The 13,456-nt window shown below is 40.1% G+C and overlaps 1 protein-coding gene across 5 annotated transcripts in view; it reads left to right on the top strand.

Moving 5' to 3' along the window:
• Positions 1–13,456, top strand: part of GLRA2 (glycine receptor alpha 2) — a 190,327-nt gene that overhangs the window by 151,718 nt on the left and 25,153 nt on the right. For 3 of the 5 annotated variants that reach the window (XM_089511644.1, XM_089511643.1, XM_089511648.1), the window contains 2 exons: positions 6,853–7,002; positions 7,874–7,993. In XM_089511644.1, the coding sequence (XP_089367770.1) occupies positions 6,853–7,002; positions 7,874–7,993 (270 nt within the window). The remainder of the gene's footprint in view (positions 1–6,852; positions 7,003–7,873; positions 7,994–13,456) is intronic. The other 2 variants (XM_089511645.1, XM_089511647.1) reach the window with 1 other exon arrangement.

Genomic DNA, 13,456 nt, shown 5'->3' on the forward strand with positions numbered 1-13,456 from the left:
TTGATTTCATGATAGATTAGGTAAGAAGATAGATGGACAGACAAAAATGGCACATTGGTTGGTATTTGTCAGTATCACATCTTTTCTCCCTGTTTTTATGGTGGCATGTTTGGCACTTTGCATTTTATTCTGAAAAAACTACAAAAAAGTTCTGACAAATAACTGTAACCCATTGAAGATCATCCTGGGAAAATCATGGCTGAGATAATATTAGAGCTCTGGTGTCTCAGGCCATCCTCTGGCAGGATTTCTGGGATAACAGCCATCACACTAGGGGCAGGGGTGCATTGGCCTTTGCATCTTTCAATATTTCCATGACTTTTTGCACAGTGAGGGTGACTTTCTGAACAGCTTCTTCTGTCCAGGGAAAGCCAAGTTCCAAATTGCATATAGAGTCTCTACATATATAGCAAAAGAGGGACCAGAAAATTGCCCTCTATATGTAGACAGGAGTGGAAACATACAAAGAGGCATCACACTCCCTTTCATTTTGTGTTTACTCCAATTTGAAACAGAGCTGTTGTGTCCCTTCCCTCTCCTGTAGTTGCGCCATCTTCTGTCTTGTATGGTCTTTAAAAACAATAGCTACTGAAATTCACATTCTCCAGTGTTCTTCTCCAGTGATATTTTAAAACAGAAGTACATGTATATGCATAGGATCTCCTAGCAGTTACAGAAAAATTAGCCATTTACATGGGCCCTCAACATGTATATCTACTTGCAAAAATAAGAAGCACCATTTTGTTTCAGGATGAGATCCCCTTAATCCAGCATTCTTTACAAGAATCCTAACAACTGGCTGCCATCTTTGATCTACCAGAAACAGGCCAATGGCCTATGGTTGGATGGTGCTTGGCATTTGTATCCCTACACCACTGGGGATGGCCACACTGTGTTACCCAAAAAGGCAAGAGGGAACTGAGGCATCCTCACCAATTGTATCAGTGACTCTGTTAAATATTGGGGAATTGGTTAGCTCAAAGAAGCTTGTGAGAGCCTGTGTAACTTGAGGATCATTTCCATCTATTTATCCCAGTACTAATTGGGTAAATAATTTTTTTATCTAGAAATAGGCAAAAGTCAAATGAAATACACAATAGTAGTTCTAACAGAAACACCATTCAGAGCTACCTGAAAATAGAGGTATGAAAATTGGATAGTGAAGTTTTAGAGGCGTAGGAGTAGTATTTACCTGACCTGGAGCGAAGACCACAGAAAGTGAGTTGTGTGGTTCAGATGGAGTCTGAGGAAGACACAGTGTGTAGAAGAGTCTCGATGTGCACACTGTGCTCACTGAGGCTAGGTTTGGGACTAATATTTATATCTGCGATCCTAGCCTGAAGGGATGCTAGATGCTATTTTGTAATGTAACAAAGACCTGATGGTCTTCCCAGGGACTCAACAATGGGATACGTGAATGACTGATGGTTTTAACTTCAGAGTGACAAAAACACATTGAGAAGTTGAAAGCTTTCATGGCTGGCATCCATAGTTTTTTGTGGGTTTTTCGGGCTCTTTGGCCATGTTCTAGAAGAGTTTCTTCCTGACGTTTTGCCAACATCTGTGGCTGGCATCTTCAAAGAGGCTGGCGAAACATCAGGAAGAAACTCTTCTAGAACATGGCCAAAGAGCCCGAAAAACCCACAAAAAAGTATAAAAACACATTGAACTTGGGACAACCCCAGGATAGATGGACAGGGAAGTTGGCTGGGGACACCATCATGGGGTAGAGAGGAAGTGTTGGCTTACTGCCTTCGTCCTTTGTTTCTAGCACAAGAGGATGTGCAGAAAGCCTGAGGGGTGGAGGAAGGAGGTATCAGCAAGCCCATTCAGCTTTTATCTTGGTATTATCTGGGTCTGTCACATGTCTTTGGGTCTGTGTATTCTTCCCATGGAAAATTCACTCTGTGTTCCAAAGATCATTGTGACCTCTTTAGAACAGGATTTCCTCCAGATATGAAAATATGAAACTATGGAAATATAGAGACCCAAATATAATGCAGGGTACATTGGGTATGTTAACAACTGTTTTGGGGGTGAATGGTAATTAGAGTCTAATACATCCGGAATCTGGCAGGTTAAGGCTACCATGCTGGTCTCTATTTTGCTCTAACAAATGAAGCTATATTGAAAAGAGAAAGAAAATGTGCATTCAGATTTTTTTTTTCTTCATGTGTGGTTGATGAAGACATACTTCCATCTGAAAAATGTCCCTCATTATCTGGTGCTAAAACATTTCCAAAGTCTTTCAATAATTCATGTGGTTTAAAATGCAATTGGGTGAGCAGCCTACAGATTCTAAAAATGCTGGAGAAGCCATTCTGCAACATTGAGTAGAACAACTGGAAAATTAGTTAGAAAAAATATATTAAGTAGCTATTGTGGTTTCTGAAAGTGCTGAGAATTACCTAAACAGCCTCCTCCAAAAACAATTGTGTTGAGGGAGCACATCTGCTATCCCTGAAATATTTTGACATAGGAGATTATCATACATCATTTTTCACCAGATCCAGGCACGGGCTGGGAAAGGGCAGAGGAAAACGCCACTGATGCCACTGGGACAAAAAGCTTCCATCTTCAAAATATGTGGGCAAAGCACAGCTGGAGAATGGCTTGTAGTCTCCCAGTGGCATAAGCAGCGTTTTGCTGTGTGATAACACCCGTCCTCACCCATTCAAGCTCATGCCTGGATCAGGTGAAAAATGATGTACTGTAATCTCTGTAGTCTGTAAGAGGTTTGAACGATGGCCACTGAAAACAATTTATTATCTATATTAGTTCACCTGGGTGTGTTGCAAAACTATATGTTGCAAAACTATATTTTACATAATTATGGAGTGAACATACCGACTGTGTAAAGTCAGGGATTGTGTTGTTGTTAGTGTGCTATAAATAAGTGCAGCATGAGAAGAAAAATTAATAATGACTGCAGAAGTTGTTGATAGAGTGTAGAATTTAATCTCATGGAGGTATAATTTTATGGCCATTTACCTGGAAATAACTGCCCCTTGAATTTTGTAGAAAATTCTGAAAACCGTAGAAATGTGCAGGTAGGATTATACGTATCTTGTTATAACTGAGTAGTGCTAGTAGATGAATTATATGAGGAGCTTTTTTACAGGACACATAGGCCCGTTATAAACGGGCACCCTAGGACGGACTCAGTCCGTGCTAGGGTTAGAAAGGGGCGTCTCTTCCAGACGCCCCTAACCCTACCACGGACTGAGTCTGTAACAAATGGCGGCGGCCGTTCCACACGTCCGCACATCGCGCTCCAGAAATGACACCGCGAGTGCGCGACTAGCGCCTTGCGGCATCTTTTCGGGGGGGCAAGAAGGAGCGTGATTTTTGCGCTCCTTCTTTGCTGTGTCCGGGAACCGCGCCGTTTGGCTGCTGCGGTTCCCGGATGCAGCAACCAGCGGCGGCAGCAGACCGCTGCTTCTCGGCGGTCTGTAACACGCCATAGTGTCTGATAAAGTTGAAATGCCCATCAAGGCACTGGTTTCAGACTATGTTAATCAAAAACATGGAGAATGTTATGACATACAACAGAAATGAACCCAAGCAAAGTCACGTTTAAATATTAAGACAAAGGAGATTTTCACTGGAAAATATGCTTCTACAGGTTTTGAAAGCCTGAGCTCAGCTCAATATGTCATACCCTAGAGATAGAAGAAGGAAAATATCCATCTTGAGACACACAACAACCATATATGAAGATCTGGAATAGTTGAGAAATTGGGGGCAGGGGTCTACCACATCAAAATGGAATGCTTAAGTCCCCATGGGGGCTGGAACAGAGTGAATGTTCTTCTCTTCTCTTTTATTTTTCTTCTTTAGACTTTCTCCAGATCTGCAGGTGATTCCTTAAGGACTCCCCCTTTTTCTAAATGATCATCCCACTGATCACCTGGTCACTAAGTGATGGATGTTATTGCCACTGTTCCATTCAGCTTTTTCATCCTGGCCCAGTAACATTAGCAACACAACACTTTGATATTAAAAGTAGCTTTTCTCTCCAAGCAAACAGTTAGGATGAGAAAGGAGGTCTGTCTCAGATTGGGACCACAACTGAAAGCCAAGTTTTAAGTCCTCTATACTCTTTTCCTCTGAATTAGGTCCTCTATGACAGATATTTACTCTAAATAACAAACTGTGAATTGATAATAACTAAATTGCTAATTACATTGATGGTGGTATGTCAAAGTCTGGTCCACAGAGCACTATTGGGAAGACACTGAGCTAGCGACAAACACTTGCCAAGCAATCTTGTTTCTTCTCTTAGAACTGAAAGGTCAATATGAGAAATGCCTTCTGTAAGCAATGAAATACACAGTATCTATCTTGTTGACACCAGTGGGAGTTTTGCTCATAGTTGCTATGGATGCTAGATTTCGTACTGAGGATAACATGTTTTATTTATTATACAACACAGGGGATAATGCTTCCTTTTCTTTGCACGTAAACCTATATGCACTGGCTTTGTTTGGGGTAAAAATATTTACACAGCTCTGGGAAACAGATTGGTTTAAAGAAATGGGCATGTTGGTGTATGGTGGAGGAAGTAATTCTAAAACAGTTATCTACCAGGCACCTGGTATCCATGTGTAATCCGCAGTGATTTTCTTCTATTAATGTTGGAGGTGGAAACAACCACAGGTTGATTAAAATATGTATAGCAGCTTTGTGCATGCATTTATAACTCTGAAAGACATATATTTTCCTATGCAGTACTCCCTGCCCACAAAACAATTGTACACATGAAGCATCTGTTTCTAGTAACATATTGGCAGTGCAATCACATGCCCTTTTACTCATAAGTAAGACACACTGAGTTCAGTGCAGCTTTCTCCAAGGCAAGGCAGGGAATTATGCTTCCCTCCAGATGTTTAACTGTAAGTCCCAGAGGCCTTATCCAACACAGCCACTAGTAAAGGAATGATGGGTGTTGCAGTTCAAGAACTTCTGGAAAACAACTTAATTTTCACTCATTCTCCAAGGCATAGCTATAGGACTTTAGGGCATTTCCAGATGGAGTGTTCTTCATGGTAGCAATTAGAAGCAATACACATCTCTTTTTTCTTAAGGAGAAAGCACATGCTCTCAGCCTCAGGTGAAGGCAATGGCAAACCTTCTCTGAACCCATTTCTGTCCATAAGTCAGAAATGACTTGAAGTCACACAACAACAAGGTGAAGGATGGAAGAACCAGTGGAAAAAGAAAGGAGGATTACAAGTGTAGGATCTTGCCATACAAACCCCTCCAAAATTCAGTGAATGGGCAAGGTGATAAAATAATCTGACATCATCCTAATTTGATGCTTTGAAAAGTATCCTATATTTGTTGTCTTTGTTGTTGTTATTATTTAATAAGCCAAGTCTAAACAGGACCTTAGATGTTCATAGGTAATTGTTATGACTGAGTTTCCTGATTCTTCAAGGCAATATGATACAGTTAAAATTATCACAGAAACCATAACTGGCAAGAAGACTAAGGGAAGGGCTCCTTCATTATATTGTCCCCAGTGCCTTTATTCATATTAGTAGAGGATTTACTCAGTAAAAAGTGCTGATCTTTCTGACTTCTCTTCCAACAATAAGATGACTCTTAACACCTTCTATGTGTTTCATGCATTTCTAATAAGGTAGATGAGTGTATTGGACGGAGGGAATGAACAGAAAGCTACATCACAATTGTTATGAAAGTATTGTAAAATAAATTCAGAAGGAATGAAAAAAGGTGACAAGTAAAACTGCATCTCACAGCATATTTTGCATTTAAAACTGGAGTAAACATTTTGTAAACAGTTTGTTTACTTATGAATCGGATACAGTGGAAGATATGGTCTATTCTGTCAAAATAAATCAACAATTCTCTCTGGGAATAGGGAATGCCTCTTGAAATTATATTAGGAATAAGCCAGCCTTTATGAACCTGATGTTATCCAGATGTTTGGGACTTCAGACCTGATTGAATTGCAGTCCAAAAACAAAAGGATACCAGGCTGGCTAAGGCTGACTTAAGTTAAAAACATTTAACTTAATTTTTCAAGACTGTTGAAAAGCACCTTATATTTTCAGTGTTTTCTTACAAACTGCAGACAAATTTGTGTCATTACTTTGCTGTTCCTCTCTGCCATATTTTCTCTCTTCATCTTTCCCCCTCCACACACAGTCTTTGACCTCTTTTTCCCATGCCATCAGCATATGGGCCAGTGAATCATTTAACCTTAGTCGCTATAGTGATCTGAGCAATTTTCTTAATGATGTCATTATGTTATGTCTGAAGAGATGACACAATGAAAACTCAAATGCATCCATATGGCCAACTAGATTTGATGGAAGTTCAGTCAAATGAAGCAGAGGATTGTGACAGTGAAGAAGCAGAATATCAACAGGGAGAGGAACAGAACAAAAGGGCACTTGACAATAACAAAACAATGTATATATTTAATGAATAAGGCCTCTAGCCTTCTTTTTAACTGGAGCAAAGCCTAAATCTAGTGTCACTCCCACCTGAATCAACAGAACTTACATAAGTGTTGGCTTGATTGAATCGGTGGAACTTACATAAGTATTGACTTGATTGAATAAATGGAACTTACATAAGGGTTGACTTGCCAAATTTCCATTGATTCATAGGCTCTGCTCCATTTGGGACTAATAGTTGCATTTATGTCTGAAAATGCTATTTCAAAGCTAATAACAAAATTAGAAAAGATTCAATGCCTAGTAAGCACAGAAGTCAAAGACATCTCTGTGGATATTTCCTGCCCTTTCCTCATGTACATCATCCTTTCTCATTAAAAGTTTTTTTAAAAAACAAACAAACCCTGCTTCCTTTATCTTGCAGGTCTCTTATGTAAAAGCTATTGACATCTGGATGGCCGTCTGTCTTCTTTTTGTTTTTGCTGCATTGCTTGAATATGCAGCAGTGAATTTTGTGTCAAGGCAACACAAGGAATTTCTGAGGCTTCGGAGAAGGCAGCGGAGGCAAAACAAGGTACCCTATCCTCAACATGTTCATTCGTCTTTTTCCAAATAATTGGTTGCACACTTCTGGTTTCTTCTTTTGGTACATATGACATGAAACACATGTATCTTTATTTTGTCCAGTTTTTCATCAATTAAAAGAACTGAGGCCAGTCTATATGAACTCATACAAAATAAATGTTTGCTAGTCTTTAGGTAGAGATTTTGTTGTTGTTTTTTACATTGGCAAAACAGTCCAAGTATTCACTTCCATGGGCAGATGTTAAGATCTGAAGAAGCTTCTTGCAAATCCATTGCACTAATCAATTTTCAGGCTTTCTGTGAATATTCATTTCAGCTTTAATTTAAATATCTTCTAAGCACCAATCCTCCTCACTCCATTCGTTTTAGTACAATTGTCCTCATATACTGATGGATAACCTTAGTTTCTGCTTTGCCAAGATATTATTATTATTGTTATTAACCTTTATTTATAAAGCGCTGTAAATTTACACATCAACTACTTGTTGCTTTGCAGCACCTAAGAGATTTTTTTTATTGGACTGAAACTATGAAACTCATTTGTCACTCATGATGATCTTATCAACAACTCAGCTACTCACTCAGTTGTTTTTCTATTGGCTTTGATATCATATTTACCATCTGCCTTCTTCCAAAAGAAACAACACACACACTAATGTACAGAAGCCATTTTAGCCTTATTATTTCAGCTATCCTTTACTTGAGTTTCCTTCTAAACTGCTTCACACAGTTCATCCTGATTTTCTCTAACCGTACCATTCTTTTTGTTTCTTTCTTTCTTTTACTTTGTTTTGTCCCATATTTCATTGCAACCATTCCATTCCTGTTGCTGCTATCTATTCTGACAAATCTGGAAACAGGCACAGGCTGTGACTGTTGGGAATGAAAGCGTCGAATCGGTACGGCGTGCGAATGGCTTACGGATAAAAGAGGCATCAGCATACGGGCCAGTGAATCAGATCTGCAATCCAAGTTTGAGGGTAAAATGAAAAGAGAGAGAATGAGAATGAGAATGTATGTGAGAGAAGTAGTATGGAAATGATGTCATAAATTGGCAACTGCCAGTGTTCATGACATTACATCTAGCTGAATTCTTCTATCAGGCAGGTTGCTGTTCTTTGCATGTGAATATATTTGTATGTGTGTCTATCCTTTGTACCCTGTGTTTTGACTGCTGTCCCATTATTGCTTTCCTGGCAGTGCCTCCATGTCTTTAAGCATTGCTTCATCATGTATATGGGTAAACATATTTTTGTTTTTTTCAGCGTACATCTATTGCTAAACTTTGATATGGCATCAGGCAAAACAATGACTCAAAGCCATAATATATGTGACACTGATTATGTGAATTCAGTTAGCCTGCTAGTTTTTCCCATGTTTATAGAGACTGAAGCATTTTAATAATAATCATCAGCAGGTTACAGACCGCCCATTTGGGGCGGGCTGTACCCGCCCCTTTCCCTGGTGTATCGGGGCCTCAGTGGCCAAAACAGCAGCCACTGAGGCCCCGATCTGCCACTTTTCAGGCTGCGGGGAAGCGGCAAAATGCTGCTTCCCCGCAGCCTGAAAAGGGGTGTCCCTGGGGTGTCCACTAAGCGCCCTGGCGCGGAGCGAGGACGTCACTTCCGCGCCGCCCCATATAGAGGCGGCGCGGTCGTGACGTCCTCATGGCGGCGGCTGTGTGGAACGGTCACTGCCATTTTGTGCGTGCGGAGCGCGCACTAGGGTTAGGAGGTGCGGAAGCACCGCCTCTTTCTAACCCTAGTGCGCGCTCCGCACGCACAAAACGGCCCGTTTGTAATGGGCCATCGTATGGTAAAAGAGAGCCTGACATCCCCCAAATGTGCATGTGTGTGTGCAGACACACAGATGCACACTGTAGTCCTAGTCTTTCTCATCTCCAATGGCAGGTAATTACAACAGAAAGTTTAGACATATTCACTGAATTCCAGTAGGTAGTATTCTGGGGGTAGTTTGGTCCTCACAAAGCAGAAGAAAAGGATTTTATCTGTCTTGGAAAAGCTCACTAGCATGTTTGTTGCCTTAGGAATCAACCAACAATGCATTTTTAGATCCCAACGGTAACAGGAATGGTCATAATCAAATATATGGCATCTGAGCCTGAGAAGAAACCTGTTGGATTAACTCAAAGTTCCATCACACCTCTAGAAATACCAAAAATATGGCTAGACGGCTGCCCTATTTTGTCACCCTCAGGAGCTCTAGTGAACTGAGTTGTGATGTCAAGGTACCATTTTGGATGACGAGAAGTAACATATTATCATGACCAGTCACATTTAAGGCCACATTGATAGGTTTTTTTTATTGTTTCAAGGTGTTCACTAACACAGCAAGAAAAATGCTTTGTGGTGTTTGAGTCTCTTTTTTTTTTTTACCAAAAAGTATGGCCAAAGAAATTTGGGACTATTGGGGGCTTTGGATGGATTAATGAGGGTCCAAAGGGCCACATGTAGCCCGTGAGTCACACAGTTCTCACCTCGGTATATAGGAAAGGAAGTGATAGATCAGACCAAGGGAAAAACAACAGATAACACTTAATAAATATAGTATCCCTATCTCTATTCATCCCCTTCCCATGGATATGTTCTTACTTGTGTAAGCATAGTTGCATATTCTCCTTTTAAGAGAAAGCTCACTGAGCATGTCTGTAGCTATGTTCTTCATTATTATATCTAAGACATGTGGCCTTTCAAACTGTAGATTCATCAGCTGGCAGAGGTGGCAGATCCTTGTGTTAAACCATCTATTTTTGTTATTCTGGGGCTGAGAAAATGGCTGTGCCACACACCTGTAGGCTACAAGACATGCTTGGTGACCTTGCCTTGGTGGATGACCAATTGCACAGGTCTGATTTAAGTTGATGTAGGATGCAGACCTGTCACTAAAAATCAATTGCACAGCTCAATCTCAGTGGGTCCTCCAAAGCCTTTCAAAGAGGTGTATAGTGAGAAAAATGAATTTGTCTGGACTCCAGGATGACTGGTTCAGTGTGCAAAGAAACTCACCTCGTGGGTAAGCAGCACATACTGACTGTATGTGGAAGTTATCAATAATTCTTTACCAGGTTAAGAATATTGATATTAAAACAGTTATGGCTGTCAAGTCTTAAAAATCTGATGGCTGAAGATTCAGTGGAAGCTGAATCTTCTACAAGCCTAAACATGAAGACTACCAATGTGTAATTGCTTAGCTGGGGTGATTTTGTTTTTTAAGGCCTCAGACAAGATCAAATTGTTATTTTTGAGGTTTCTTTGTATTGTATTGGAAGTGTCCAGGAAGTGATCAAAGGTGGAAACCTAGTGCATGGTGCTGCAAAGTTTCTTAACTGTGCTTTCCCTGAATAATTCAGTATGCTATTGCCACACATAACCAAGCAGGATGCCATTTATTTCCAAAAAGGCGTGGCATTATCACAACAATGAGAGCTGATCTTTTATTTTAAAATTGACAATGTTTATTCCAATGTTAGCACTTGTGTTACAATAATACTCTAGACTGATAATCTCTAGAAAACAAGAGCACACTGAGAGGAAGATAGCATTAATTGATTTGTGGATTTAGGGCATAAATATCATGCAAAGGTGAATAATCTCATAGAAATGATATACACAGAATTCTCATGACAGGACTGCTAATTTGGGGATTCTGGAAATAGTAATCCTCCAAAATAACAGCCAGGATCCTGCATCAGACAGGTAAGCACATTGTAGCTACACTTTAATGCCCCATCCAACCTTTGGAACCCAACATGAAAGCTAGTCAGCCATCTGAAGTGACTGAAGTCTGTTCTGCTGGCCAATGAAAGACACTATGGTAAAGAGTTGCAACAGGTCACTGGAGGGGTCTGTGCTTCTGCTCTTCACACCATCACTTGCTGGTGGGCAGGAACTGGTCACATAATCTTGCACTGCCCCACTCACCAGCAGAACAACCCTCTGTTGCTCTGAATGGCTGACTGGCTTTTAAGGTGCATTTCAGGATCATTTGCCATCATAGTAATAGTGCCACAAATACATATAGGAATATGAAGCCATTACAATGTCCTATGTGTATCTTAGGACATTGTAACTGACTAACAAGATACCAGACAGCTTTTCCAAGCTATGCTCCTAATTTAGGGAATGTGATCATAAATGTTTAGGCACCAGTCAAAAGCAAAATAAACCCTCTAGACTGAGAATTCAGACCAATATTGCTGCAGCTAAACTGAAGTGAACTTTCATTTGCAAAGCACACATTTGTTGATCAATGGCCTTCTGCTTCTGTCCATCCCTGCTGGATGGCTGCTTGGAAACTGTTCACATGCCAGTGTACCATAAATCAATGCACTAAGATTTCAGAGGGGTAGTACCATCTATATTGTCCTTTTCTCTCTCGTCTTCTCCTATACAGCTTCCCAAATCCAATCTAACAACACACTGCAATATTACATCTTTGCCTTTGTGGGAAGGAAACAATAAAAGGCTGCAGTCATTTGTAAAGCCATTTGTTCTTACTAAAACGCAACAGTCATTTCCTACTTTGTGCCTGCAAAAAGAATTACTAATTTCCCCAAGCCTGAATTTGTCCTGAAAACGTGCCATGCTTCTGTCCCCAGTGGACATGTTTTTATGCTCCTTGAATTCTTGCATATAGCACTTTGTGGTAAGAATGTGCCCTGTTTGTTTTATGTAATGTGCCACATTATGTGAATAATGGAAGTGCTTGAGGAAAACCCCCTTTTGGGTGGACTATTTTTAGCACTCACAATGCAAAAACTCAAGCATGTGTATTTTCATTGTGAAAAAAGAAAACTCACATCTGAATGGCTTCATGATTTTCCCTCTCCTTAAAATCTTGTCTGCTGAATGAAACGAACTGGAGGGGATTCTGTTGGAAAGAAATACTTTAGAGGTGGACAAGTAACTGTTCTTCTTCAGGGCAGAATGAATGGCACTTGTCTCTTAGTAGCAGGGCACTCATTGGGAGTAATAAGTCACCCCTAAGGTCCACCTCATAGAGAGACTTAATGCTGAAGTATCTGCAGGTAAGCTCTGGTTCAGGTAAGCCTTGATTGAGATGTTAAGAACAATGTTGTTCTTGAACCTCAGGGCTTACAGCCTTTTGCTATCAGCTAGCATTTGGGTTTCACTTCATGGATATTCCTTACTGCTTGCTGTTCTAAACTGGACTGGTTCAGTATTCGTTTGTTAGTACCTTTAGTTTTGGATCCTCCTTATTTGGTTTATCTAAGGCCACTCCTACACTGCAGAATTAATCCAGTTTGATACTGTTTTAACTGCCAAGGCTCAATGCTATGGAATTCTCAGATTTATAGTTTTGTGAGAGCTCTGGTGCCACAACAAACTACAAATCCCAGGATTCCATAGGATGGAGCCATGACAGTTAAAGCAGTGTCAAACTGCATTAATTCTGCAGTGTGGCAGCAGGTAGAATTCTGTTTACTTTCGACCCTGTCCTTTTTCTTTCAATTCAGCTGAGAGTTGGCCTTGGCTGTTCTATTGACTGGCTGTTAGTGGCTTTACTGCCATTGATTCTGGATTATTGGAATCTGCTAGAGACTCAGCCTTCCTGGAAACAGGACAAGAACAACTGGATGGAGTGTATTTCACTTCAGCTTAATACTTAATACTCACCTAATACTTAAACTAACATCATCAGTACATGTGGCCTTTCATAAAAATATACAATTCCCAGCCTCAAGATCTACAAGTTCAAGTTTCAACAAAGAGGCATGGGGAAGAGGGAAATAAGACTGAAAAGAGATCTATGCAAGAAGATGCAATACATATGAACAGTGAACTGTAAACAGCAAAAAGGACTGTAGCCTCACCTTCTCTGTCTTTGTCTTCCTCTTTCTCTTCCCCTTCCACTTTATTTACACCCCACATTTCTCCTCAAACTAGGACTGAAATTAAAATACAATACATACAGAAGATCAATATTAATTCTATGTTAATGTTGATATTTTGTACATTGCATCTTTTGTGTAATAGTTTAATTCCATTAACCACATCAACACTGTTTTTTAAAAATAAAATAAAATATTGATTGACATGACAAAAAAAGCAGATTAAAAGAGCAATATAGTTAAAACCATAAAAACAGTACAACACCCTCCTAAAAAGAGAGCCAGTGTGTCATAGTGGTTTGAGTGTTGGACTACGACTCTGGATACCAGGGTTCAGTTCTCCTGTTCAAGCCATGAAACCTACTGGATGACCTTGGGCAAGTCACATGTTTTCAACCACAGAGGAAGGTAATGGCAAACCTCCTCTGAACAAAGCTTACCAAGAAAACCCCATGATAAGTCAGCAATGACTTGAAGGCACACAACAACAACAACAACAACCCCTCCTAAAAGCTGTTTCTTTTAAAACCTGAAGTTTCCAAAAGCCTTTTGTAATAACAAAAGGAAGGGA

The sequence above is a fragment of the Sceloporus occidentalis genome, unplaced genomic scaffold (assembly GCF_023333645.1).
Source record: "Sceloporus occidentalis isolate IW3139 unplaced genomic scaffold, rSceOcc1.0.p SCAF_2, whole genome shotgun sequence".
Classification (NCBI taxonomy): Eukaryota; Metazoa; Chordata; class Lepidosauria; order Squamata; family Phrynosomatidae; genus Sceloporus; species Sceloporus occidentalis.